At 31.9% G+C, this 26,750-nt stretch overlaps 1 protein-coding gene across 1 annotated transcript; it reads right to left on the reverse strand.

The window, feature by feature from the left end:
- Positions 1–266: 266 nt before the first annotated feature.
- Positions 267–24,427, reverse strand: LOC149897546 (facilitated trehalose transporter Tret1-like). The gene is made up of 8 exons (XM_090116249.1): positions 24,284–24,427; positions 10,562–10,791; positions 5,355–5,524; positions 4,408–4,561; positions 3,994–4,126; positions 2,903–3,132; positions 2,101–2,295; positions 267–1,786 (listed from the first exon to the last, which is right to left on the reverse strand). The coding sequence occupies exons 1-8, from the start codon at positions 24,354–24,356 to the stop codon at positions 1,532–1,534; spliced, it is 1,440 nt and encodes a 479-aa protein (XP_089972375.1). The 5' UTR covers positions 24,357–24,427; the 3' UTR covers positions 267–1,531.
- Between the last annotated feature and the right edge of the window lie 2,323 nt (positions 24,428–26,750).

The following is a 26,750-nucleotide window of genomic DNA, read 5'->3' on the forward strand; positions in this document are numbered from 1 at the left end:
TTTACAATTTTAAATAAGTATTTACATTTTAACTGCTACAGACATTAATTTAATTATATCATTTTATAGAGTTAAATTTATTTCATAATTCATAAAGAATAATTAATATTTATATTTGATACATTTTCATGACTTCCTACATTATTATAACTCATACGTGTACATCAGACTATATAATAAACGGCTCAAAAGACTCGGTATTTTAAAATCTAAAAATATTATAATCAGCAAAATAAAACGTAGACAAGTATTTTTATTAGCACCCATAGCACCATTTAAATACACTGTTTACGAATTCAATAAAATGTCAAAGAAGTACCTATCAATAAATTAATAATATTCATAATCAAATAGAATAAAAATATATCTGGCAATTTTAACATAGCTATAGGTATAACTTCATAAACATAAAGAAACAAGAACAACACAAGAAAATAACCTATTAATGCAAGTAAAATATCATTTTCGCAGTTTAGAAATAAATAGTTCAAATAGTAAATAGACAGGGACACATAGAACATTTAAATACCTAGTAATATTTTTTTTTGGGTATCGTCATCGCTAAAGGAAGAAAATTTGCATGAAATAATAAATTGCCTAGGTCCTAGGAGATATTACCAAGACATTTCAATGTTTTTTAATTGACAATAGGGAAGCGCTTGGCCACAATTTCAGCTATAGAATATTTAATAGTAGCTAAAGCTACCTGATGGTAAGCTTAGATGTGGTCCAAGATGGTACGTGTTTCCCTAGTAGGTTCCCGTTAACACTACTCTTCAAGAATTCTTAAATGTTGCAGTTTTATGGGTCCTTTTCACAGTGGGCAGCGTTGGTCCAACAAATGATCGTTGATGTTTGCCGCCATTGCGGCGATTATGAACAAACATCTACAATGACGGCTGACCATAGACATTTAGGCCCTCTATACTATCGTGCTTTATTCGCCCAACACTATCCATTTTGAAGAGGGCGCCTAAATTGTAATCTTATAGCAATATCTACTTTCCAGTGGGAAAGAGATAGCGCTAGACGACCTATCTAGTTCTCTCTCTTTCCCACACTGGAATTAGTACTGCTTTTAGTACACAGTAACTCCCTAGATACCCTAAAATATGCGAAATAATTTGTGTTTGTCTATAACAAACACAAATTATTTCGCATATTTCATTTTAAAATTGATTAAGGTCAAAAACTATAAAACATTATTCATAAACTGGCTCTTTTCCTATATTTTTAAATTGAAAATATGTAGCAGCCTTTTACCATTATTGTCCTATACATAAAAGTTACTACTTATTCCATTGTCTCCTATGAAGTGTTGAACATTTTGAATATTTATTTTCTGGCAATATTAATTCATGATTCTTCTCATTTTATACCAAGCACAGCTCGATACAACGAAACTAAAACTAAAACATTATTTCTATTGACAATCAAAATCTTACAATACATTTTACCCCAATTCAATATTTACAAGGGGTCAATTAAATTAAATTAAAATAAAGTCCACATCACAGTCATAACAACTAATTTATGCAACGTCATTTTCAACGTCTTTCTTATGAGTTTTATTTTCAAGTTTTTCATATATTTCCGCTACAGTTTTATGCCTTGTTTCTGGGAACTGCAAGACAGTGTAAACGCACGCTGAGAAAGATACGACTGCGAAAAACAAAAAGGTCCAGTGAATGCTGATAAGTTCGCATAGTTTCGTGAACCATTTCGTTTGCACGAAGTTGCTGAGCTTTGCGCAGATGTTCGCGAAGGATGAGACTGTACCACGTAACTGGAATAAATGAAAAACGGGATTAATAACACGTTTTTGCAAGGTAATAAGGTATTTTTGGGCATAATAGAGATTTGTAAGGAAATTAAAAAAGTTAAATTGAATTAACAATTGTTGCTTACAACACAAATATATCAAGCTAGATACCTTCTAGATAGATTTAAAGACTACAAAATTTGAATGTAGCCTAGAATGGATAGGGAGTTCAATTAAACAAGGGCAACATTTAAACTCTTTAGAATATTATTTTATAGTTTGTATTATAAAAATCGCAAAAGGTCATAAAATAAAATTAAAAATTCACAAAAACTCACCTGAAAAGTGAACAAATCAGTAATAATAATGTACGAAATAGGCTGAAAACCGGCAGCATCAGCGAATATACACACGCACATGGCCACCACGGGCAGCCAGCCCGGCAGCCACGCGCCGACTGACGTCGCGTAGAACCAACCCGACAGGACTAGCATCCCCACTCCCACCGCGAATGATGTTGATACTAGTAACAGCTGGAAGGGTTTTGATACTTTTACTTATAGTGTTGATAAGAAGGAGAACCTTTTATTTATAACACAGTCTAATACCAGAGGAAGAATCAAATGAAAAATATAAATTCTAAAATTAATACAGTAGGAATGAAAACGCATGTACAAGTAGATAAAGGAGTAGATAAAACAGAGTGACGTCGCGTAGAATCAAGCCGAGAGGACTAGCATCCCCACTTCCACCGCGAATGATGTTGATACTAACAATAGCTAAAATAATTGTGATCTTACGTTAAATAAATGGATTTCATAATGGTTCAGTAGCTAGAAGGGTTTTGATACTTTTATTTATTGATTAGAAAAAATCGAGAAGATAAATCATGAGCTATAGGACGATATACCTAATGTTTCTTAATGGTTGTAATGGTTGTTTAATCAGCTCCATAGATGCACAGAATACATAAAATCGAAAGAATACACTAATTCGATTGCTCTGGCGTAATCAAGGGTGATCGAGATCAGGCGTCAACGTCGCCCCGGCAAGGCAAGAGACGCGAGTTCTAATCCCGCCTCGTGATCGAATTTGTTCTATCCTTTAAACATTTTAAACTTTAAAGCTATTTCAACTCACCTTTCTCCCAGTCCTTTCCACGATACAAGTGGCAACTATTGACCCAACCAATTGAACTAGGCCAATTAGCATCACTTGTTTATTAGGACTCAGTTTAAGGCTAATAGCCTCTGCTGCTCTTTCAGTGACGAAGCCAGCGTATATAAGTACTATGAGATAACCGTCGAATTGTTGAGTTATTTTGATTACAAGGGTTATTATGAAGGCTTTGAAGGTTGGTCTGTCGTGCCCTGGAAACGAAGATTTCATTGATATAGGAAATATAGAAGATAGAAGGCATTTCAAGAAAGTATTTTATAAGTAACAGGAATATAGGCAGAATATAGACGAAAGTATTTATACAACTTTGTAACTGTGGAAGATTATTAGAATATATCCGTTAAACGTTAACACGAGCACCATAGGTAAGTAAATTGATTCTTTATTTTTTAGTTAACATGGTTCCTGCATAAAACTAATCAAATATTAAATAACTGTCCAGTTAGGAATAATACAGATTCTGTTATGTAAATGTTTTTTAATCGGTTTTATCGTTCCAGTTGCTTCTTCCTATAATAAAAAACTCGTAATAGATACCGATCGTGCTGTTGTTATATTATGAAAAGTTAACTAATCAATATACTTAACATTAATGCCATTACAAAGTTCCGTTATCATCTTGAAGTGATTAATAGTAATATAATTGTGATAAAAGCCATAAAATAATATCTTCAAGACTGCCGATATAAACTTACTAACTTGTGGAACACAGATCAATACCTACTTAAATACTTTTTAAAGTTGCAACGCAAAAGTCAGACAAAATCCTATAATATAATCCTAATTAAAATTACATATTATTCAGTGTTAGAAATAATTTAGAAACAGTAAATGTTTTCTGTCCAATTGTCCTTTTATTGCATAGTATAGTACGGAAATGAAGCAAAATGTTCTAAACATGTCGATATGTTTCCAGTGATTGACGAAATAATAACAGCTATAAGAAAATTATATACCATACAACACCTAGAGCTATCAGATTATAATAACTTATACGGTAGGAAATACAGTATAATAATCAGAGATATATAAAAAACAAGGCAATTACTTACATATAATTTTCCAAACAGATTTAGGATCAGCCTTGGTTTGTTTCTCGACTTTAACGATGTTGTCTATGTCTTGTTCCAAGCCTTGGTCTAGAATATTAACTCCACGGAGCCAGGCTAGGACGTTTTTAGCTTCCTGAAAATGATTAAGTCGATGTGTGTACAAGTACCAAAAAATTTTGAATGAATACACATATAAAAGCGGTTTTAAGACAAATGTATATTTTAATATTGAAGACAACTAATGAACTGTATTAATTACGGTATATTTTTTATTCTCTAAGATAATTGTTTTGTCTTTTGAACTGGGCTATAATTTAAATTTCATGAACCCTTTTAAATGTAATTTTTACTGCATAGATCATACAAAGGAAAAATTATAACGATGAACAGAAAAAACATTAAACTATTACTTACATCGACTTTACCCTGTTTGACTAGGAATTCTGGAGTCTCCGGCATAATTAGGAAGATAAAAAACACCACAGTTGGCACTAATAATCCAATCCATAACATCGTAGACACTTGAAGGAGATCCGCGAACACATAGCTAGTTAAATAACCGATGTTCCTGAAAATTATAGCAACGATATAAATTATATAGACCATAGGGCATTATGCACATCCCTGTGGAACCCCTGTATACTTATTTGTGTGAATTGTTCTTAGAAAATTTTGTTTCCTATTTAGTTATTTTTTATTACATTGTACTGAGATGTTTTAAATATATTTGGTTTTCCTTAATTTTCTGTTTAATGAATTAATTTATAAATGGATAGTCTGTTACGATGCAAATTTAATCATGTCCTTGATCTTCATCTATGAATTTTATTGAGGTCATATTTAACAAATCTATAAAATCGAACGGTGCTTTTAATATCTACAACGAATGCATCATTTCTATCCGTTATAATAAATGATTTTATGATAATATTTCCTTGATTGAGGTCATGATCTAAAAAACATTAGGCAACCAGATTCTTGTTAAAACTACGTATTATTCTTTAGTTAATGAATTTATCTACTACTGCGTAGATTAATTATTATTTTGTATGTATTTTTGATCATGATTAAATCCTAAAATTTTTAACTACTATACCTACGTTACATACAAGGTTAATGCTCAAGATTTGTCCACCCTTATCCCTTTCTCGAGGAAAGCTCCACCTGAAAGTCATTGGTCATAAAACTGAACCACTTCATTTTCTTTTATGCTTAGAAATATTTTTTCAAAACGTACATAATTAGTAATTACATACCAATTTGAAATGATTTCCTGAAAGATTCTTCCTAAAAATTCCTTAATCCCAGATGTTATTTCAACCGCTTTAATTAAATGAAGTTAATCGATTTGTACCACCCACCTGTTTAAAATAAGAAGTGATCCCAAAGCTCCTCTCAAATCAATGTCGCTTATTTCTTTCAAATAGATGGGTAGGACGATGTAGCAAGCGGAGCAGGGGATGCCAGCTATAGCCCGGGCAAGGATGAGGGCCCAGGGTTGCAGGCACAGCAGCTTTATTTGCCAGTATATCTGGAAAGAGAGTTATTATGACATTATTATCAGTGATGCTGTTTAGGTCATTTTAAATCTTTTTTGGACAGAATATGTTTGTTTCGTGCTTGAGATGATGTTGATAATAATGACATATTACTTACTAGCTGTGCCCGCGACTTCGTCCGCGTGGAATAGTGACTGCATAGTAGTTACTACTTACTACTTAACACACAATTATTGAGTAAACACGTCTTGAAACACGTACTATCATATACAACTAAATTATAAGTACTTACACATTATTATAAAGTTAAGAAATAAAATAAATAATAACACAAAAGAACTGTTAGTAAAATTTATTACTAAACTGAGCTATAAAACTTAGGTACAGAAGAGTTCAAAATTTCCAGGATGTGGTTATTCTCCCGCTCCCATATTCCTTCTACTTTCACAGACTTTCAACTTTTCCCTTTCACCCCTAGTAAATGGCTAAACTTTTGATCTAAACCATGTCTAATCATACCTATATATTATGTACATGTCATATCCTTTCGTTTGGTACTCCATTTGGATTATTTATCCCCACTATCACCCCTAAGGTGCCCTATATGTCTTTTTTCATTTGATATATCACTTGGGTATAACAGAAAGCATTCGTTTTTCTCATTCCCACTTTTGCCCTACATATAATTATTGGATGAACCGATTTTGATTAAATATGCCTCATTATACTTCTCACGTCAGGTCATGCCCTTTCATTTGATATGCCACTTGGGTATATTCGACAACTTTTATTCCCACTTTTATACCTACATATTATATCCAATAAATGGATGAACCAATTTTGATATTATGTCTTATTGTACTTTACACGTCATGTCTTTCATTAGATACGTCACTTGAGTATATTTGATAAAATTTATTTATTTATTCCCACTTTAACCCCTATATCAAATAAATTGATGAACCAATTTTGATATAATTTGACTTGTTGTTTCTGACAGGTCGTCTTTTTTCATTTGATATATCACTTGGGTATAACAGACAACATTCGTTTTTTTCATTCCCACTTTTACCCCTCTATATAATAAATGGATGAACCAATTTTGATAAAATATGTCTTATTGTACTTTACACGTCATGTCTTTCATTAGATACGTCACTTGAGTATATTTGATAAAATTCATTTATTTATTCCCACTTTTACCCCTATATCAAATAAATGGATGAACCGATTTTGATAAAATTTGACTAATTGTTTCTGACATGTCGTCTATTTTCATTTGATATATCACTTGGGTATAACCTACATTAACAACTAACATGCGTTTTTCTCACCCCTATATAATATAATAAACAACTAATACGTAACAAAAAAACGCATCTAATTCGTATTACCCGTTAGCGAGCTACGGTGGCACAGACAGACACGCAATACACACATAGCGGTCATAACACCCCTCTTTTTGCGTCGGGGGTTAAAAATATAATACCTACGACATAATTTCAAAGACCTTTTATATAGAAAATTTACCTAGAAGTAACCATAATGCTATTTGTGCAGGTTTGTGCAGGACTTATGAGCAAAAATCTAAATAAAGGTCCTTTGACCCCCCTACTACCCCCTCAGCATAACCACCCCCCCCCCCCACGCTTGGGGACTTTCGATATGATCATCTGGACATGTCAAGGAATAACTTTAGCGTATAATTTACCTAATAAAGTAATTCATTAATGTGTAGAATGCCTTAGCAAATGTTCGCTGTGATTACTTAAATGGTCATAACTTTTTTATTTATGAACCGATTGACATGAAATAAACACTAAATGTTAAATGAAGCTTACCACAATATATTAGTGAAAACCGCATCTAAATCGGATAAGCCGTTTCTGAGATTAGCGTGTTCAAACATACAGACAAACAGACAAACAGACAAACCGACAAACAGACAAACAGACAAACAGACAAAAATTTTTTTAACAACAGTTTTGGGTTTGGGATCGATTTAGTAATAACCCCTGCTAATTTTTTTTTACATATTTTCATTGTACAGACACCACTTTTCTAGAATTTTATTATATGTATTGATGATGATGATTAATAGCTGTTAGAAAAACTTAAACGTAACGTTAACATAAAGGTACTTTGAACCTATATTAAAAACTGTTTTTCTTAAAACTAAGTACCTATTCATAATACATACATTCATTCATTAAAAAAGAAGAACAGTGTACGTTTCCTATATGGCTGGTTTTATTGTACCTACAAATTCAGAATATTCTGCGTAAAAAGATCGAGGTATGAAAAAGTACCTAAAGAAAGAACTAGAAATAGCTATGGGCTTCTTTATTAACAAGTAAAACAACAATCACTTAGGAAGGAAGACGATAGTTCCGTGATCGAATTCCGTAGCTTTTTATATCTTGACAAAAAAATAACAATACAACTATTGTCCTACATTGGTAAACGTTTTTACTTGCGTGGAAGTGTTGAATACTTTTAGAGTAATTATGCTTAATGGTTTGTTCCGTAATTTTGTGTCAAAAAGTAGTAAAGGATGCTTTTTCTCGTAATTTGTATCAAGGGTATGACACGAGTTAACTACGTTTTTTGTAGAGCATCTTAAAAATGATACTAATATTTTTATATAAATAGGATGCGCAATAAGGATTTTGAGGCAAAAAAAAGTTCTTTGTTCATTAAATACATTCATATGGGTTTTTATTGTATAATTAATTTAGTATATAGAACGCCAATAATTTAATTAGGTAATACAGTATTTCTTATCATTTTTATAGCACTAAACACACAATGATTTAAGTATTCATCTACAAAAGAAATAATTCATTTTTTCTCTGTTGATTGTCTGTTAACAATAATTAATCGGTTATTAGCTTGGTTTTTAGAAATTTTTGCCAAAAAAGTGAAATCGAATCGAAAGTCGCAGTAATAAGAATTAAGATTCTCGATATTATAGGTAGCCTTGTTCTATAATATATCCTTTTCGTTCTATATTTTAGTAATGACACTGTATTTACTATACATAGTAAGATTTCTTTGACTTTGTTTTGCACCTGAGGTGAATTGAATTGACCCATCATTATGTAGTTACTAGTTAGTAGCAAATACAGCCTTGGCGTAACCTTGGATAATACAATTTATCATGGATATAATATTCGTATGGAAATTAATAATATCATGTAATCTTAATATTTATGGAATTGAATAAGAGAACAATAAATAAAAATCGAAATATTTCCGACACTTGTCAATACTTTACGATACTTTGCGATCATTTGACTAATTTGTAAATTAATTCAAGGGCGACTTTAACTAGAAAATAAAGCAATTTAACTTTAATTTATTCTTGTACTAGTTAACTTCTTATTTTCCTTGTGTTACCCGTTTTGATATCAGTTATTTGATGGAAAATCTACAAAAAAAAATAATTAAGAAACTTTAATGAAAATTGTTTTATGGAAAAATACAAATGAGACTTAAAGACGGTACAGTAAATTTTTGAACACAAATATATATCTAGAAATTAGATAAAAATATTGCATTTATCGTTAGCCCAATTATATTTGACCCAACTGTAGGGACACAGACCTCCTATGAGCCTAATATGAGGCTATAACTAAGCACAGTATAATAAATACATAGTTATACTTACTAGATTTCCGCCCGCGGCTTCGCCCGCGTTTTCAAAGGAAAACCTGCATAGTTCCCGTTCCCGTGGGATTTCCGGGATAAAACCTATCCTATGTGTTATTCTGATGTATTAATAATAATTTACTACGTATACAAGTATAAGCTATATTGTGATAAAGTTTCATTCAAATCCATTCAGTAGTTTTTACGTGAAAGAGTAACAAACATCCATACAAACTTTCGCCTTTATAATATTAGTAGGATAGGCCATAATCCACCACGCTGTTCAAGTGCAGATTAGTAGAGTCGTCGACCTTTATGGTTCAGTGACATTCTGTTGTTTTTTTTTTGCAATGTTTTTCTTCATCAATTAGAGCAGTGTAAAGTGGATATTGGGCAGATAAATTGAACGTTTAGAAAATTCTGCATCATGTGCAGTTCGATCCAACTTGAGAGATAGGATAGTTTAAACATGTAGGTACCACGGGCGAAGCCGAGGCGGACCGCTAGTATATTTATATTCGTTGGAAGGACCACATAGATATTATGTAGTTGTGCATTCCAATTTCCACCTTCGTAACGTGCGCGTGGATTGCAGTTTACCATCAAAATAGATAGGGTAATATACCTACATAGGACATAGTAGGTAAATTGATGCTAAAATATCTTATTTCGAATTTACCTTTATCAAATTATAATTATTATTTATTATAAGACCCCCGACTTTTATTATGTGGAAAACCCACGGACTCAATTAACTAAATTATTCAATGAAAATGAGTTTACCAACAGTTTTTATACACAAAATAGCAGGTAAAATAACTATTTTCGTGCATTCAAAGTAAAATTTTATGATTTCTTGGTATTCAGGGGATTCCTGAGAAAGATATAATATTGTATATACTGTACAAAAATTCACGTAAATATGCCAAAACATACGAGAAGCAAAAAGTAGTATAAATAGAAGGTACTGTAATCAGAAATGCTTAATTACGAATCTAGTGTCTAAACCATATATTCTGTGTCTAAACTACTAACATACCTACATTTAATTGTTTATACTAAGTTTAGAAAGTATAGATAAACTATTTTTTGATAATAGGTTTTTGATAAGAAACAAAGGTGATATCATATAAGTTAAAAATAAACCGGGTTTTAAAAACATGGTTAGTTTTTCGAATGATGAAGTTATAACAATTATTATATGTATTTGTAGAGGTTTTTCATGTAGATACATAACTAACTAATTAAATTTACATATTATTCTGAACGAAAATAAATCACCAATGTAGCAAAGTAAATTATTTTGCAGTTTAGACACATTCCTACTTATTCTATGGTATAGATACAAACTTAGTAAAACTCTTAAGGATCAAATTGGTCGAACTATCCTTCAGTCTAGTAAAAATAAAAATACTCACAATCAAAGACAGCGTAGTGATCAACGTCATAGCCTTCCTCCCGTACCGGTCCGTGAGATGTCCCATAGGGGCCCCCACAATTATAGCAGTTATATAAGTAACAGATGTCATCCAGGATATGTCTGTGGTGGTGAACGGCACAGGGGCCGGTCCCTGTGGGGACTGGAGGACCGAGATCATGGGGGATAACCAGCCCTGCACCATGCCAAAGCTGAGCAGTGGTATTGTAACTGAAAGGGTTAATGAAAATTGTTTTATAAACAAAATAAGAGTATGATCTAATTATTATATTTACTAAAAGTATAGCATTAGAACCACTGATAATAATTAGGTCCTAAAACATATCTACTTAATTAATTATTTAAAAGGTATAGTGTCATGATTAATAGATGCTGATTCAAAATGTTTCGCTTTTTACAGCGCAAAATTATTATACGCCCGTGGTACATATTTCGCAATAAAAGATAGCCTATGTCCTTTCTCAGGTATCAATAATATTTCCATACCAAACTTCATGAAAATTGGTTCAGTAGTTCAGGCGTGATTGAGTAACAGACAGACAGACAGAGTTACTTTCGCATTTATAATATTAGTATGGATTATTATTTATTAGATCCATAACGGATTAATATCATTCAATATTAAGTAGATACATATAGTGAGATAAATATATTCCATGTATTTTCAGAAACTTTTCTCCAAGTTCAGTTCAAACGTAAATTATTCAAAGTATTGCAATGAAATGTAATCCAAGCAAAAACCCGTGCATTCCTCATAAAAGCATTCCAACCAAGAACTGGTAATATCATCTATTTTTGGCTCGGAGCTTGCTAATTCCCAAGTTTACAGTTATGTACATTGAATCCAGATTTTTAAATCGATATTTGGTATTTTGAACTCGGGTGCAGTCATTGCCCTGATACATGTTACGTTTTTTGTATTTTTAGGTAGTTTATGCCTACTCACGTGGGAGGAAATATAGCGGTAACCGCAGAATAAAATAAATAATTTGGAAAATCCAAAAGTGCACGCCTCATAATTTTTTTTTAATAAATATTTATTAATTATTATTTTTGTTTATTTAATAACAATTAAACCACATCGAATCAGACCCTGAAAAATGAAAGGGTTCTATTCCTGAGCATACTCAAGCGTAAGAGAAAAAAAAAGACTCGATTAGTAAAGTATTTCGGTCGCTATCGTGTTAACAAGAAAAAGGATCCGCACATACAGACACACGGACGTCCAAGACAGAACTTTTTTAAACTGTTTTTTAACTAGTTTAAATAACAAAAATGACATCAAAAATATCATGAATGTTAAAAATAGTGTTTTTTCTTAAGGGGGCGCATAAAGCAAAATAACCAATCTTCTATTAGATGATACGTGTAATATGCAAGACCAAATCTAAAAAATAAAATATATATCAAACTAGATGATATGTTCAACGATTCTGTTTAATCAAAAACATAAAATATTAAAATTTACTCGATAAAAAAAAATCACCAAGTTAGCTCTAATTTTCACACTTTTCCGTTTTCTACTTGACATGGTAATACTTATTATGATTTTTTTTTCATAAACAATTATATTAAAACATTTGCAAGATATTTGTCAGAGCATTTTGTGTAATTACTTTTAGTTTTGGTTTTATCTGCGATAAACCACTTTTATCGTGACAAAATCAAACGTTTATCTCGAGAAAAAAAGAGCGCCAAAAGTGGTTTATCGCAGATAAAATCAAAATAAAAAAATCATAATAAGTATTACCATGTCAAGTAGAAAACGTAAAAGTGTGAAAATTAGAGCTAACTTGGTGATTTTTTTTTATCGAGTAAATTTTAATATTTTATGTTTTTGATTAAACAGAATCGTTGAACATATCATCTAGTTTGATATATATTTTATTTTTTAGATTTGGTCTTGCATATTACACGTATCATCTAATAGAAGATTGGTTATTTTGCTTTATGCGCCCCCTTAATATGTGTGTGTATGTATTATCTTACAAGTGCAATGTATGATACATAAAGACATTTTAAGTTTGAAAAATCAGATGTTTTGCGCGAAGTGACAGTAGTACCCACCTCAACGCTTCGCTTATGAGGCGTGCAATATATTATGTATCCTTGATCGTAAGAATACAGGAGGAGATAAGGAAATTTAGAAAAAGGAAGATTTCTTTCCTTTAGAAGGATACCTATAAGTATATTCTATGCCTACAATCCTACTAATATTATAAATGCGAGTTTGTGAGTATATGTATGTGTGTTTGTTACTCTTTCACGCAAATTCTACTGAACCGATTACAATGAAATTTAGCACACATATAGTGTAACTTGGATTAACACATAGGATAGGTTTTATCCCGGAAATCCCAAGGTAACGGGAACTATGCGAGTTTTTCCTTAAAAACGTGGGCGAAGCCGCGGGCGGAAATCTAGTGTTTTATAATACGTAAAGGTATTGCGTAATGCGTTGTTTCCGAAAACTTTCGAGCTTTCAAACTACAAAACCCATTTCGATATAAATTGCCATTTTGAATCACAGACTAATAAGTAATAATATACTAGATACGTCTAGTATGAAAAAAAATAGTTATTCGAATAAGGGCCGATTTTTCAATCCTTGGTTAAAATTTATCCGTCCAATAAAGTATTACACGAACATTTTAAAATGTCACGTGTAAACTGTCATATATACGGACAATTAGAATACATTTTTGAAATGGTAGTTTAATACGTTATTCGATGAATAAGTTTTAACCAAGGATTGAAAAATCAGCCCTTAATAAATTATCCTTTGTTAGATTTGTTTCAACAGTTCTATTTCTAGCTATTGTAAATAATTGTGACTATAATTGAATGCTGGGAAGACCCATTATTATTCAATCGTTTCATTACTGTCACTTATTGGTAACAACTTTTTAATGATAAAGGGCACGAATTGTAACAATTTCCATGGAATTATTCCGAATTGATGAATAATTTTAGCTAATTCTTGTAATGAGTACAATAGAGAATAATTGTTTCTTGTGACGAACGTAGTACGTACTGATTTTATCTTTTAATTGATATTTCCAAAAACGTAACTATTTAGCTTCAATTCATTTTTTTGTATATTATTTCTAGGTTTAATTAAAACACATTCGTTAATTTTAAAAGCACATAAAGAATACGAGTTAAAATTTTACTTTTGTCAAATTGTGTTAAAAAAAATTTTAATTACTTATGAAAAATTTTTAGGTCTATTTTTAGTTATCACTTATCTACAAACTACATAGGTACCCATATTGTTTTACTAACAAAATAAGTTAGTCTTTTACATTGCCAATACTACAAAGGTACCTACGCTACTAATAGTAAAGTATATCTATATTAATATATTATAGTAAGGATTTTATTAAAAACAATACGATGAAACCCGTACTTTTCTGTGTAACGCAGCATCTACACTAACTAGGCCAGTAGACACTCAAAAACAGAGAGTTGTCTATTAGGACCTAGAACAAGATTATTTATCATTGAAACGCATTACGGACATTCTTGACATACTTATAAAAATATTTTGCATTCACAAAAAATAAACGCGTGTAAAAAATCTAAAAAAAATATATTTTTTTTCTCATTGGCAGTTTTTTCGTATTTTATAATGCGAAATTTTTAAATTGTTTTAAGACTATTTAAAATTTTATTGATAGAACGTTATAGAACTGTGTAATTGTTTACATAAAACAATAAAATGTTAACTTATTTTCTCGAACTTCAAATTGTTTCCAATTCCATTCATCAAAAATATAATATTTTTAGATAAAAATACAGACATAGGAAACATGCGGCAATGGCTCTGTTTACATTATGCTTTATAAAAAAAATATATTTTTTTTTTATATTTTTTGCACGTGTTTATTTTTTGTGAATGCAAAATATTTTTATAAGTATGTCAAGAATGTCCGTAATGCGTTTCAATGATAAATAATCTTGTTCTAGGTCCTAATAGACAACTTTCTGAATAATTTTTAGATCACAACGGTCAATATTTTTACGTTCTTTGGACTGTTTATCGATATTTCTAGCGAGATTTTTATCATGACACACTTAAATATACCATTTTTTATTATTACGTATTTGTTTATGTTTTAGTCTAAGATCCGACTGCTTAAAGTTGCATAAAAAACACACTAATTTGGGTTTTTTATCAATCTAAATTTGAATAGGATAGATTAAACTTTAAGAAAGATATTATGTCTACATTCTGTCACAGTATTACAATATTATTTCCATTCTGTAGAGAGCAAACTTGAAGTGGTTGCAGGCGGTTGCAAAATTGTCGTACAAAATCTCTGAAAAAGGATACCTACCTACACACTGCAGACTGCACAAGAGATTTTATTAAGATATACATAAATTAATAGTTTTCGATTATTAATGGTTTCTTAATAAAAATCAATAGCCCATTCATTTAAAACTATTAATAGTTATGTGACAATAATACGGAAGAAATATGGATATCCATACCTATTGGCTATTTCTAAAATAATTAGATTATTTCTATGTATACCTACTAGACGTAGTACATATATTATTATTAGTCTGTGCTACTAGCTATACTAGAACTTAAGGCGACTGTATCGGTTATCAAGCAGAATGTTAATTTTAACCTTACACTTAACTTCTCGAGCACGTAGTTAATTCGATTTCAACTAATTCACAGGGAAATTGATCATTTTTCCACGTCACAAAACGTCATTTCACACATCCAGTTTATTTCAATTATCGCATGTCACTTGTATTTGCACATGCGCTACGTAACGTTGGTATAAATTATAATTATATTAGTGTAAATTTATGAAAAAGAAATGAAAATATTGTTAGATTGATCATATAATTTGTACTTACAATAATTTAAAGCAGAGTTTGTTTGAACGCGCTAATCTCAGGAACTACTAGAACGATTTTTCCGAGAAACCGAAAAATTCTTTGGAAAATTCATTGAACGTTCGATATACGTATAGATAATAGAACGTAGGTACGTGATTCCTGAGTAGTATAGGTTGTATGTGTACAACGGACGAAGCCGGGTCTAATCTTATTATAGTGAGAAAATAGTTGATACATTGCAGCACGGAAATTACAAAATATTTTTCTAAACAATATTCTGTACGAGTATTCTGTATTGCTAACAATTAAAAATTAAACGGTTATTGTAAATTGTAGTTTTTCTTTGTATTTGTAAACAATGTTAATACTTTTTTAATGTTCACTTTTTAATACCGTTGCGAATTTGAAGATATTGGTAACTATTTATCAGGTGTTTCCTGTTTTTAAAAATATCTAACTACATGTTTCTATTACTTACTGAGTTCACGTAAGTGTTAAGGGAGAAAAATTAAGTAATCTGTGGTAAGGGTCAAAGAAAACTCAAAAAATAGATAACTGTATATAGAGAACACTAAAATAGGTACCTACCTTTTATTTGTAAGCAACAAATCTCATTACCTATGTAATCTGCATAGTATAAAGAATATAAGTTACTTATCAATGAATTAAATCAAATCAATATTTATATGTATGAAACAGGTTTTCAAATGACTCATCCATTGTTGTGGAAAAGCTATGAAACGATTAAACAGCATATCAACAACTATTCTGAAATATAACCTCCGTTCACAATATTTTCGATAATAATGCGTAAATGAAACACGTATTTTAATATAATTATTTGTAACAACTGATAATGGGATGAGTCCGTGTCAATAACAATTATTATTTATTTCTATAATAATTGTTTTTTGCCTATACCTATATGTATAATGTATTTATATATTTATCTACATTAACCTACATATTATGGTTTGAGCTTAAGTTCTGACTAGATTTAAAACATAGGTATCGTTTGATATATCGAAATATTGTGTGTTAAATCTTTGTTTTACCCTCTTCACTCCGCTCCTTAGCGTGATGATATTATAGCATATACCTAGGCTTCCACGATTAATTTGAAAATATTTTCACTGTTAACAGTGAAAATATTTTTCAAATCGGAACCATGGTTCCTGAAATTAGCGAGTTCAAACAAACTCTTTTGCTTTATAATATAGAAGAAGACTAACTTCTTTCAACGGCTTTGCTTGTATAATTTATACAAAATAAAAAACTTGGTACTTTCCTTGATCCTGTTATATTAATGTCAAGGACCATTTAGGCTTTAAAAAAGGACATTGCCCTTATGTCTTTTAGAGTTTTGACTATAGCGAAATAAAAACAATGTATCAAGTAATTTCTGATATTATGCAACCAAACTCGTATTGTATACGTAATCGCAATTAATAATCTTATCAATGCGACGGAAAATTAGTTTTTAGGCTCGCATTCCAAACATTAGTTTATACGAGATGTTTTTCCTTTGGAAATGTTGAAATGGTTGAAGATCAAGGTTAAACCGAGTTTTGTTTACTAACAAGAAGATACCGTAATAAATTAAGACGTTTTGGTTTATTATAATAAGTTTATAAAGTTAATTATTGTATTTTTGTGCAATAAAAACTAATTACGTATATAACTCTTGTTTAATATTATGGGGCGGTTTTTCAATACTTGAATAAAACTTTTCCGTCAAAAGAGTATTACATAACATTATCTTATACAGGGTGTACCAAAAAGTAGTGATGAACGGAAGCTGAGAGGTAGAGGACCTAAAGGGCTATCCGAATCACCCCCATGTATGTTATGCGATTTTTCGTATTTTCGGAGTTATGAGGTTTTTTTCAATTTTTCACCTATCGCCGAGTACGATGATATTTTCACTCATGCTGACGTCAATGATTGCGGAAGATGCTTGATTTTTTTTGTGTGCTAAGCTGAAAGATAGGCCAATTCAGTATGGTAACATTTACTATCGTTAGATCTTTGAATGGAATAAAAAAAAGAATTAAATGGCAAGAAAGATAAAATTACCCAATATGTTCACCACTTCAAGGGCCCGTAAAAAAATAAAATCACATTAAAAAAGTTTTCCGTTTGACTTTTAAAAACTTGCTCTATCTATCAGATAGCTACCCTGAAAATTTCATTTAATTATTCAGAAGGCTTCAATCGAAAAATTTAAATCTAAATGTGGTAAGTGCAAAAATTGAATTAACTTGATGATCATTAAAACCAATAAATAGGTGTTTAATTACCAGAAATTTTTAAAATAACCCCGCTGTTGCTCAATGCAAGTGCGACATCACCGTAAAAAGTTGTCTTTTAAATGTCTGAATGCCCTTTTATCATTTTTAATGGTTTCTTCTGCTACTATGAATTTCCGGGTTATTTCGTCCAAATTGTGGCATTTTCTCAAGTAGCCGAGGTCTTTTTAGTATTCCCATTGAAACAAATCAATGGGGTTTAGGTCGAGGGACCGTGGAGGCCAGGCTTTAAGGCAGGCATCACCGGCGCATGCGCAGGCTGCAACGACCAATCCATCTTTCAGGGTATCTTTGCCCTTTAGCCTGGCCTGCACGGTCCCCGGACATAAACCCTATTGATTTTTTTCCTTGGGGATACTACAAAGACGAGAGACTGCCACAATTTGGACGAAATAACCCGGAAATTCATAGTAGCAGAAGAAACCATTAAAAATGATAAAAGGGCATTCAGACATTTAAAAGACAACTTTTTACGGTGATGTCGCACTTGCATTGAGCAACAGCGGGGTTATTTTAAAAATTTCTGGTAATTAAACACCTATTTATTGGTTTTAATGATCATCAAGTTAATTCAATTTTTGCACTTACCACATTTTGATTTAAATTTTTCGATTGAAGCTTTCTGAATAATTAAATGAAATTTTCAGGGTAGCTATCTGATAGATAGAGCAAGTTTTTAAAAGTCAAACGGAAAACTTTTTTAATGTGATTTTATTTTTTTACGGGCCCTTGAAGTGGTGAATATACTGGGTAATTTTATCTTTCTTGCCATTTAATTCTTTTTTTTATTCCATTCAAAGATCTAACGATAGTAAATGTTACCATACTGAATTGGCCTATCTTTCAGCTTAGCACACAAAAAAAATCAAGCATCTTCCGCAATCATTGACGTCAGCATGAGTGAAAATATCATCGTACTCGGCGATAGGTGAAAAATTGAAAAAAACGTCATAACTCCGAAAATACGAAAAATCGCATCACATACATGGGGGTGATTCGGATAGCCCTTTAGGTCCTCTACCTCTCAGCTTCCGTTCATCACTACTTTTTGGTACACCCTGTATATAAAAATGAATCGTAAAATGTGTTGGTAAGCGCATAACTCGAGAACGGCTGAACCGATTTCGATAATTCTTTTTTTATTATATTCCTGGAAGTACGAGGATGGTTTTTATGTAGAGAAAACGTAAACATGTACTACGGGCGAAGCCGGGGCGGACCACTAGTGTATTATAAAATGTTACCTGTAAATGTGAAAAGTTTTAAGAAATGGTTTATTCGACGACTAAGTTTTATCTTAGGATTTAAAATCGCCCGGTTTTATTTTTAAACTCTTAAACAAAGGAGGAGTTTCTCAACCTTATTAATTTTTAACTTTTAATTTATTTGTTATCGCCTTTTTATTTTAACTACATACTTTTGAGAGGTCGCAACACAGACATTTATAATAAGTACCGAGGTAAGTTTTAGATAATATTCCGTTACAATGATATTGCTGAGGAAATATATCATTTTAAAGTCGATTTAAAACAATACTATCGTAAACAAGTACATTCAGTTACATTGTAAAACTAATATAGTATATAAGGAAAGTGTCTCACGTATTATGTACGATTTTATAGTGGGAACGTGGTCTAACTACCAGTTAGAATTAACGAATTATTTGCCGAGACCGTTTAGTGTTCCTACTTCCTAACCACCTAGGTGCTAGGTATGCTAGTTTAACTAGATACATTGGTTAGATGCCTATTTGTCTTTATTTTGAATACGATTATTCAAAAATAGTTAAAGTGAAGTAAGTTAAGTCCCGTGTCCCCTAGTGGGGTAAGCCCGAAGCCGTAAGAGGCAGATGCATTATCCATACATCTGTTTCACTGATCGATTTTCTTTAGAGACAAGTAGGTGATCAGCCTACTGTGTCCTGCCAGACCGAGACATTTTTTTTCTTCATCTCCACCGGGAATCAAACCCACGACCCCTCGGTTCTACGCTCATGCGTCAACCACTGTACCAAGGAGGTGGTCAAAAATAGATAGGTAGGTAGGTACTTATTCATGAGAATCAATTGGTATTTCGTGATGTTTTACACTTGCCTATATTAAATTTGAGATTTTATAAAATACTAGAGGTCCGCCCCGGCTTCGCCCGTGGTACATATTTCGCAATAAAAGGTAGCCTATGTCCTTTCTCGGGTATCAAAATATCTCCATACCAAATTTCATGCAAATTGGTTCAGTAGTTTAGGCGTGATTGAGTAACAGACAGACAGACAGAGTTACTTTCGCATTTATAATATATTATTTATAGTATGGATTGCGCATTTTTAGGGTTCCGTAGCCAAAATGGCAAAAACGGAACCCTTATAGTTTCGTCATGTCCGTCTGTCCGTCTGTCCGTCTGTCCGTCTGTCACAGCCGATTTACTCGGAAACTATAAGTACTACAGTGATGAAATTTGATGGGAATATGTGTTGTATGAACCGCTACAAAAATATGACACTAAATAGTAAAAAAAAGAATTGGGGGTGGGGCCCCCCATACATGTAACTGAGGGATGAAATTTTTTTTTTCGATGTACATACCCGTGTGGGGTATCAATGGAAAGGTCTTTTAAAATGATATAAAGTTTTCTAAAAAACATTTTTCTTAAAGTGAACGGTTTTTGAGATATCAGCTCTCAAAGTCGTAAAAAGTATGTCCCCCCCCCTCTATTTTTATAACTACGGGGTATAAAATTCTAAAAAAAATAGAGGTGATGCATGCTAATTAACTCTTTCAACGATTTTTGGTTTGATCAAAGTATCTCTTATAGTTTTTGAGATAGGTTGATTTAACTGTAATTTATTATATTTGCTGCTACGGAACCCTTTGTGCGCGAGCCCGACTCGCACTTGGCCGGTTTTTAAGCCTAATTTTTGACTAAGTTTATAGCTATATAAATATATATTTTTTCTATTCTTTATAAATTTATATTTATAAAAAATTTGAATGCCATAAAACCAAAAAATCAATTTATTTAGCAATATTCATAATAAATATTTAAGTTAAAAAAAAGCTCTTGGCTCGCTTCCTGCACTGTGTTCTGGTTCTTTTGTTTTTTTTTTTATTTTATAGGTTCTCCTTTGAGAAATTCTGAACTATGTTAACAATATATTTTATTTCATTGTCTAATCATAAGTTAATGACACTTCAATTTTCTCCACCACAAAAACACCTAATTTCTACCGATAAATTTTATTTATCTGTGCTATAACTTATAAGACTTTGTTTTTTACCAATATTCACGATACTATATAGGGTAATTGCGCCTGTTCGCGTCCACTTAGTGCAGTTGGAAAGTTTGAAGGAGAAAATAAAAATGTTCCAGAACAAATTTCAACTCAAAATTTATGTAACGTGTTCATTACATAGTCTATTTTAAGATTTACTTTGAATTGTGTTGGAAATATCATGTGGTTTTTATTTATCTAGACAAATAGCAGAATTAGGCGTTTTACCCAGTTCGCGTCCAAAAATTCCAGTTTGCGTCCACCCGTGGACCAGTTCGCGTCCACCAGCTTAGAAAAGGAATTAAGAGTGTATTGCGTGATATTTTATCAGATAAATGCAAATAAAAATTAGATTTTAATAAATTATTTATTTACGAATATAGTTATTTAATAAAAACTGGCCAAATGCGAGTGGGACTCGCACACCGAGGGTTCCGTATTAACCTGTTTTTTTTCATATGTTTTAACTGTAAATGATTATTTTTTCAATATTTCCCTTATTTGTGCTATAAGACGTTGCTTCGTACCAAACTTCAAGTGTCTGTGTTCACGTAAAGTACCCTGTAGGTTTTGATTCCCTAGCGAATGTAGAAATTTGCGAAAATTTGCAGCATAAACGGCTGTATCTTTTGATTGCTTTGGCTTATAAGTTTGATTTTTTCACTGCTTCAAGGGACCGTAGACTTGAGTATTCAATATAAATTTCAGCTTTATACCTCCACGCGTTACTGAGAAAAAGGGTCTTGACAGAAAGACAGACCGGCAGACGGACATGCAGACGGACTGATATCAAAGTGATCCTACAAGGATTCCGGTTTTTCCTTTTGAGGTTCGGAACCCTAAAATCAACATTATTATTAATATAATTCACTTTAAGGAAACTGGAAAAACTTATTTATATTTATCTTCTCATCAATAATAGAACTAAAAATTAACAAAAAACAAAGTTACGTTATGTAAATAAATAATAATCTATTAAGATTACCTACCTACCTTATTTTTTAGTTTCTAATGAATTAAATTTCTTTTTAGTTTATATTATTTTCTTAACCACAGACTTATTGAATCTCATTCTCAAAGATACTATAGTCTCATTCTTAGAATACCCATTTTAAAATGAAAAAATAGCATAAAAATTTACTAATTTGAATGAAAATTTTAATTATCAACTTGTAGTCTTAGTCAAAAATGTACAATCTATTTTAAATTACATATTTTAACAAACAATTCATTGCTACGTAATGAAAAACAATGTGGACGCAATATGTTCTATTGTTATGCACTATAGGTATAGTTTGCGCCCACCGTGGACGCAAAATGGAAGTTGTACAAATTCGGTGTAGTAATTCGCGTCCACCTTATTTTAGCTATTAATTGTAAAATAAATTAGCTGATTTATAATCCATACTATTCCATGTTTTGTTAGCAAAGTAAAGAAACAGTTACATATTCAAAAATTCACATTTAACAATAAGATACTTACCGTCAAACGCGACGCTGCGCACTATTTTTTTCTCAAAATCCCGCGCGTTTTAGCTCTCTCGTTTAATAGCCAAAATTAAATATTTTTTTTAAATAGGATAGGCGGTGCGCAGGCATATTTGAATATGTGTGCATGTCTCTTATACATTGAGCTATTATCGGAAATTTTTCTTATTACAATTTTACTTAAAGTACCTATACTTATTTTCGTGAATTTTCTAAAAGATATCCGCAAAATGGACGCGAATAGGCATGTGGACGCGAACAGGCGCAATGACCCTAGGTTTTGGTCTCTTTTATATTATGTTCTGTGGTTTTGGTTCCCTTGCAAATGACAAAATTTACGAAAAGCTGTATCTTTTGATTGCGTTGGCTTATGACTTTGATTTTATTCACAGCTTCAAGTGTTGAAAATCGAAATGTAAATTTTCTTATAACCTTCCAAAAACTGTAGTTACTAATATGTACTTAATATGAATATTTCGTTTTATGTATTTTTGAAGTTTGGCAATGAAAACTACATGAAGATTACCTAAGTATAAAATTGATGAAAAGCACAGAGCTTTATGAATAATGGTTAGTTAATTATGGTTATTTATTATTTATTATATTTATTTACAAGGGCATCTTTAGATTCCTTAGTAATTAGTACCTATAATATGTAAATTTATATAATAAATACATTTTTATTGTTTTTTACGACCTTACAGCTTACTAGCTACTAGACTGATTAAATAATATTTTTACCGTTAGAAATTTACTTATCTTCAACCGAGTAACATAGGCTGTATGTGTATGTATTCTATTCATTTTTCACTACATTCAAGTACCTTTATTTATGACTAGCGGTCCGCCCCGGCTTCGCCCGTGTTTACGTTTTTTTTCATAAGAACCATCCTCGTAGGTACTTCAAGGAATAAATTCCGCAGCGCACGCGAGGACAGAATTTTTATTAAAAAAATTTTTACACCTTAGCTTGGGTTACATTATTGCATTTTTGGTAAGGATTTCTAATTTTTTTGAAAATGCAATATAGCCTATGCTGCTCAGTGAAGATGCAGCTTTCTAATGGTAAAAGAATTTTTGAAATCGGTCCAGTAAGTAGGTACCTAGTTTATGCGTGAAAAGTGAAAACCATACATACATACATTTATTTATGATACTCAACAGGTTTTTTTAACTTTTAAAGTTACTTATTATAAACACCGCTCTAATAATTCAGAATGCACATAATATTAATAAAAAATGTATACATATATTATACGCTAACTTGAAGTTAGAAGTATATAGGGAAATACGAATTTTTACCGTAAAAACAGAAGAATAAGACGTCATACGGATTTATTCTAATTTTATGATTAGTTAATGTTAATTATTATTATAACATAGTTTGATTCCATTTTTTTAATATGTATCCAAGGTTGAATTTGCGTAATTATTGATATTTTGTCATCGAAAATTATTTATTACCGGCATTGTATGGGTTCATAGAAATAGCTGATAATCTTACACGTATAAAAACCATTCATAAATATTCAATTACGAAATTATTTCTATGCATGTTTTATTTATAAACTAATATCTATAACTGCTTTGTTTTCATATTTCTACCCTCATAGATGGTGAGGCAATCCTTCTATTGTGCAAGCTGACATTTGAATGAATTATAAGAATTTCGATCGCTGTAATAAACTAAAACATTTTTCGAAATTCACAAATTAATTTACATCTAAATACACATTTTTGCACTTTTCGCGGTAAAATTAAAATATCAAAAACTTACTGATAATGGCGAAAACGTATTGATTGATTCGTGTTCCATTCTGCCACATCAATTTTGAAATTAGAATGTTCATTTTGTTTCTTTTTTACTTTTTTTTTTAATTGTGAAACTGTGACACTGTTTCGCGGTATTCATGCGGACACTTCTACGTCTATAAATGAACTGCTGGTTGGCGCCGGCAGATGTACGAAGAACGCAAGTATAATCTGTTCTCTTGTTGATAGTGCACGAACGTTCAAACGACAGTGTAAACAACGGAACAAGAGTGTGTTGAGTGAAAAAATTCGCACCTACCATCAATGTGCATTATGATAATTTGCTAATCACTATCAAAAGTGAGGTAATTGTGTAAAAAATTGTTTTAAATTGCGTACGCTATTTTCATCAGGGCACGTGATTTATTTTTGTTCTTTCGAAGGTAAATTTTGCCTAAATTAATATATTTCAGGGAAATTAGTGAAGTGACGAGTTTTTTGTTCTCTGGATACATGTGATGTTGAGAGCAGTAGGTATCAGAAGGATGTAAATATTGATGTCGGACACAGTTTTATGGAGCAGTGATTGGCGGGAAGAGTCATAGACAATATAGCTCAATGTAAGAAGCAGATTTTTTTTATTATGTGGCGTCTCCATTTTGGCCTGTGGGTAATATGTTTTGTATTATTAATTATTATTTCATTAATAATATTCTAAAATACTACTAACTACATAAAATATTAAACTAGGTCACTCATAATATAGATATACCTAAAGTATTTCCAAAACAGGTCAGTCATGCTGTAATTTAATGTCAAACATTATTATTTATGGTTATTTAAATATTAATGGCTGTTTCACGTATATTTATGAAATTAAAAAGTCGCACTCTTTTCGAGCGTATGGCTTGTAACGGGTCAAGTGCACTCATTATCATTGGTTACCTGTTTATGTTGTTTATAAACATTGCATTAGAATAAGATTGAATGCAACATCGTATTTTTTATAGAAATTCGTAGATATAGACTACAAGCCCGCATATGAAAAAAATATGGGTCAAATGAACCACCACGGGACATATCTAGTACGAAAGAAGAGCAAAAAATAATAAGATTCATCACTATGCCGTCACTTGTAAGCTGTCCAACTGAGTGCAGATGAGAATTGAAAAGTACAGGTAGACTCGGTAAATTTTGGTCATATATTTTTGTACGGCATTCTTAACCATCGATAGATCCATTAAAAATAATAAGAAACCGCTCAGTGCCGTACAAAAATGTTGGTCCACCAAGTCGGAATTTTTATTTAATTTCCGAGAGTTACCGGGGGTAAATTTGGTCATTTGACCATGTACGGCATCTGTGTCATACTATTGCTATACTGCTTTTAATCCATTATTCCGCAACGCCGTACAAAAATCATGGGGACAAGGGGAAAAAATCGAGAGTTGTAATCCCCTCTCTTTCCCCACTCCAGGGGGTCATTTGACACAACACGAAATAAATTTATTTTTAAAGTATTTTATGCATAGATCATATTTTTTTATGTGCCGTACATTTTCGTTGGTTCAAAGGGGAAAAATCTGAAAAAGAAAAAATCCATATAACGAAATGTTTGCTTTATATTTTGATAATAAAATATAAATATACATTAATATTAAGAAGCTCGAGGTGGTTAATTATCACCTTGGAAAGTCGGAGTCAAGTGGAATGGACTCCGTTAAATTGATGAACTAATAAAAAAGCTATGAACGAAAAGATGTGAATTATATGCAATCAGCCCATGAATACAGGTAAAGTCACAAGCAAATGCTAGTAATATATACATATTCAAAATGTACAAGTAAAGCGCTTTCAAATGATACCAAACACGGCATATTTATCTTAACTTTATTTTTTTACTCTGTATGTTTTGTCCGCTAGAGGGCGCCACATTAGATTTTGTGAAACCCCATATAGCCTTTAGCTAGCTGGTCGCTGGTCCAGTGAACAATTCAGACGCTTCTAATGATATGTCATTTGTCGAATTCTGTTAAGTAGTTTAGAAGTTACGAGGGAATAGATGAACATCCATACTCTCTCTCTTGTCGGTCCCTCATGTCTGAGGATCGTGGTCAGCATCAGGGTTGCATCTGGAGCGGATGATTTGCCTCCACCGGTCTCTGTCCATGGCGTCTCTTACGACCGTGTAAAAATTAGTGGCAGATGAGTTCTTGATTTGGTCTGTCCATCGTGTTGGTGAACGACCACGCGATCTTTTTCCCTCCGTGTTCCCAACCACTATCAATCTCTCCAGATTTTCATCGCCACTGCGTATCGTGTGGCCGAAGTATGACAAGATGCGTTGTTGGCATATGGTGGATAACCTGGTTTTTATATGGAGCTGGGTCAGGATTGATGCATTAGTGCGTCTCGCAGTCCAAGGTATTCTCAGCATTCGCCTCCAGCACCACATTTCGAATGCATCAATCCTTTGTCTTTCTCGGGCCAGA

The sequence above is a fragment of the Colias eurytheme genome, chromosome 25 (assembly GCF_061535395.1).
Source record: "Colias eurytheme isolate Ceu_HAF_F1 chromosome 25, ilColEury1 Martin Lab GWU primary, whole genome shotgun sequence".
NCBI lineage: Eukaryota > Metazoa > Arthropoda > Insecta > Lepidoptera > Pieridae > Colias > Colias eurytheme.

Excerpts from the sequence above, each read along its gene's own strand:
- LOC149897546 (XM_090116249.1), bottom strand. The coding sequence starts at position 24,356 with ATGAACATTCTAATTTCAAAATTGATGTGGCAGAATGGAACACGAATC. Across the intron at positions 5,525-10,561 it reads TCACTACGCTGTCTTTGATT|ATATACTGGCAAATAAAGCT; the intron begins GTGAGTATTTTT and ends CTCTCTTTCCAG. Across the intron at positions 3,133-3,993 it reads ATCTGTTTGGAAAATTATAT|GGCACGACAGACCAACCTTC; the intron begins GTAAGTAATTGC and ends CTTCGTTTCCAG.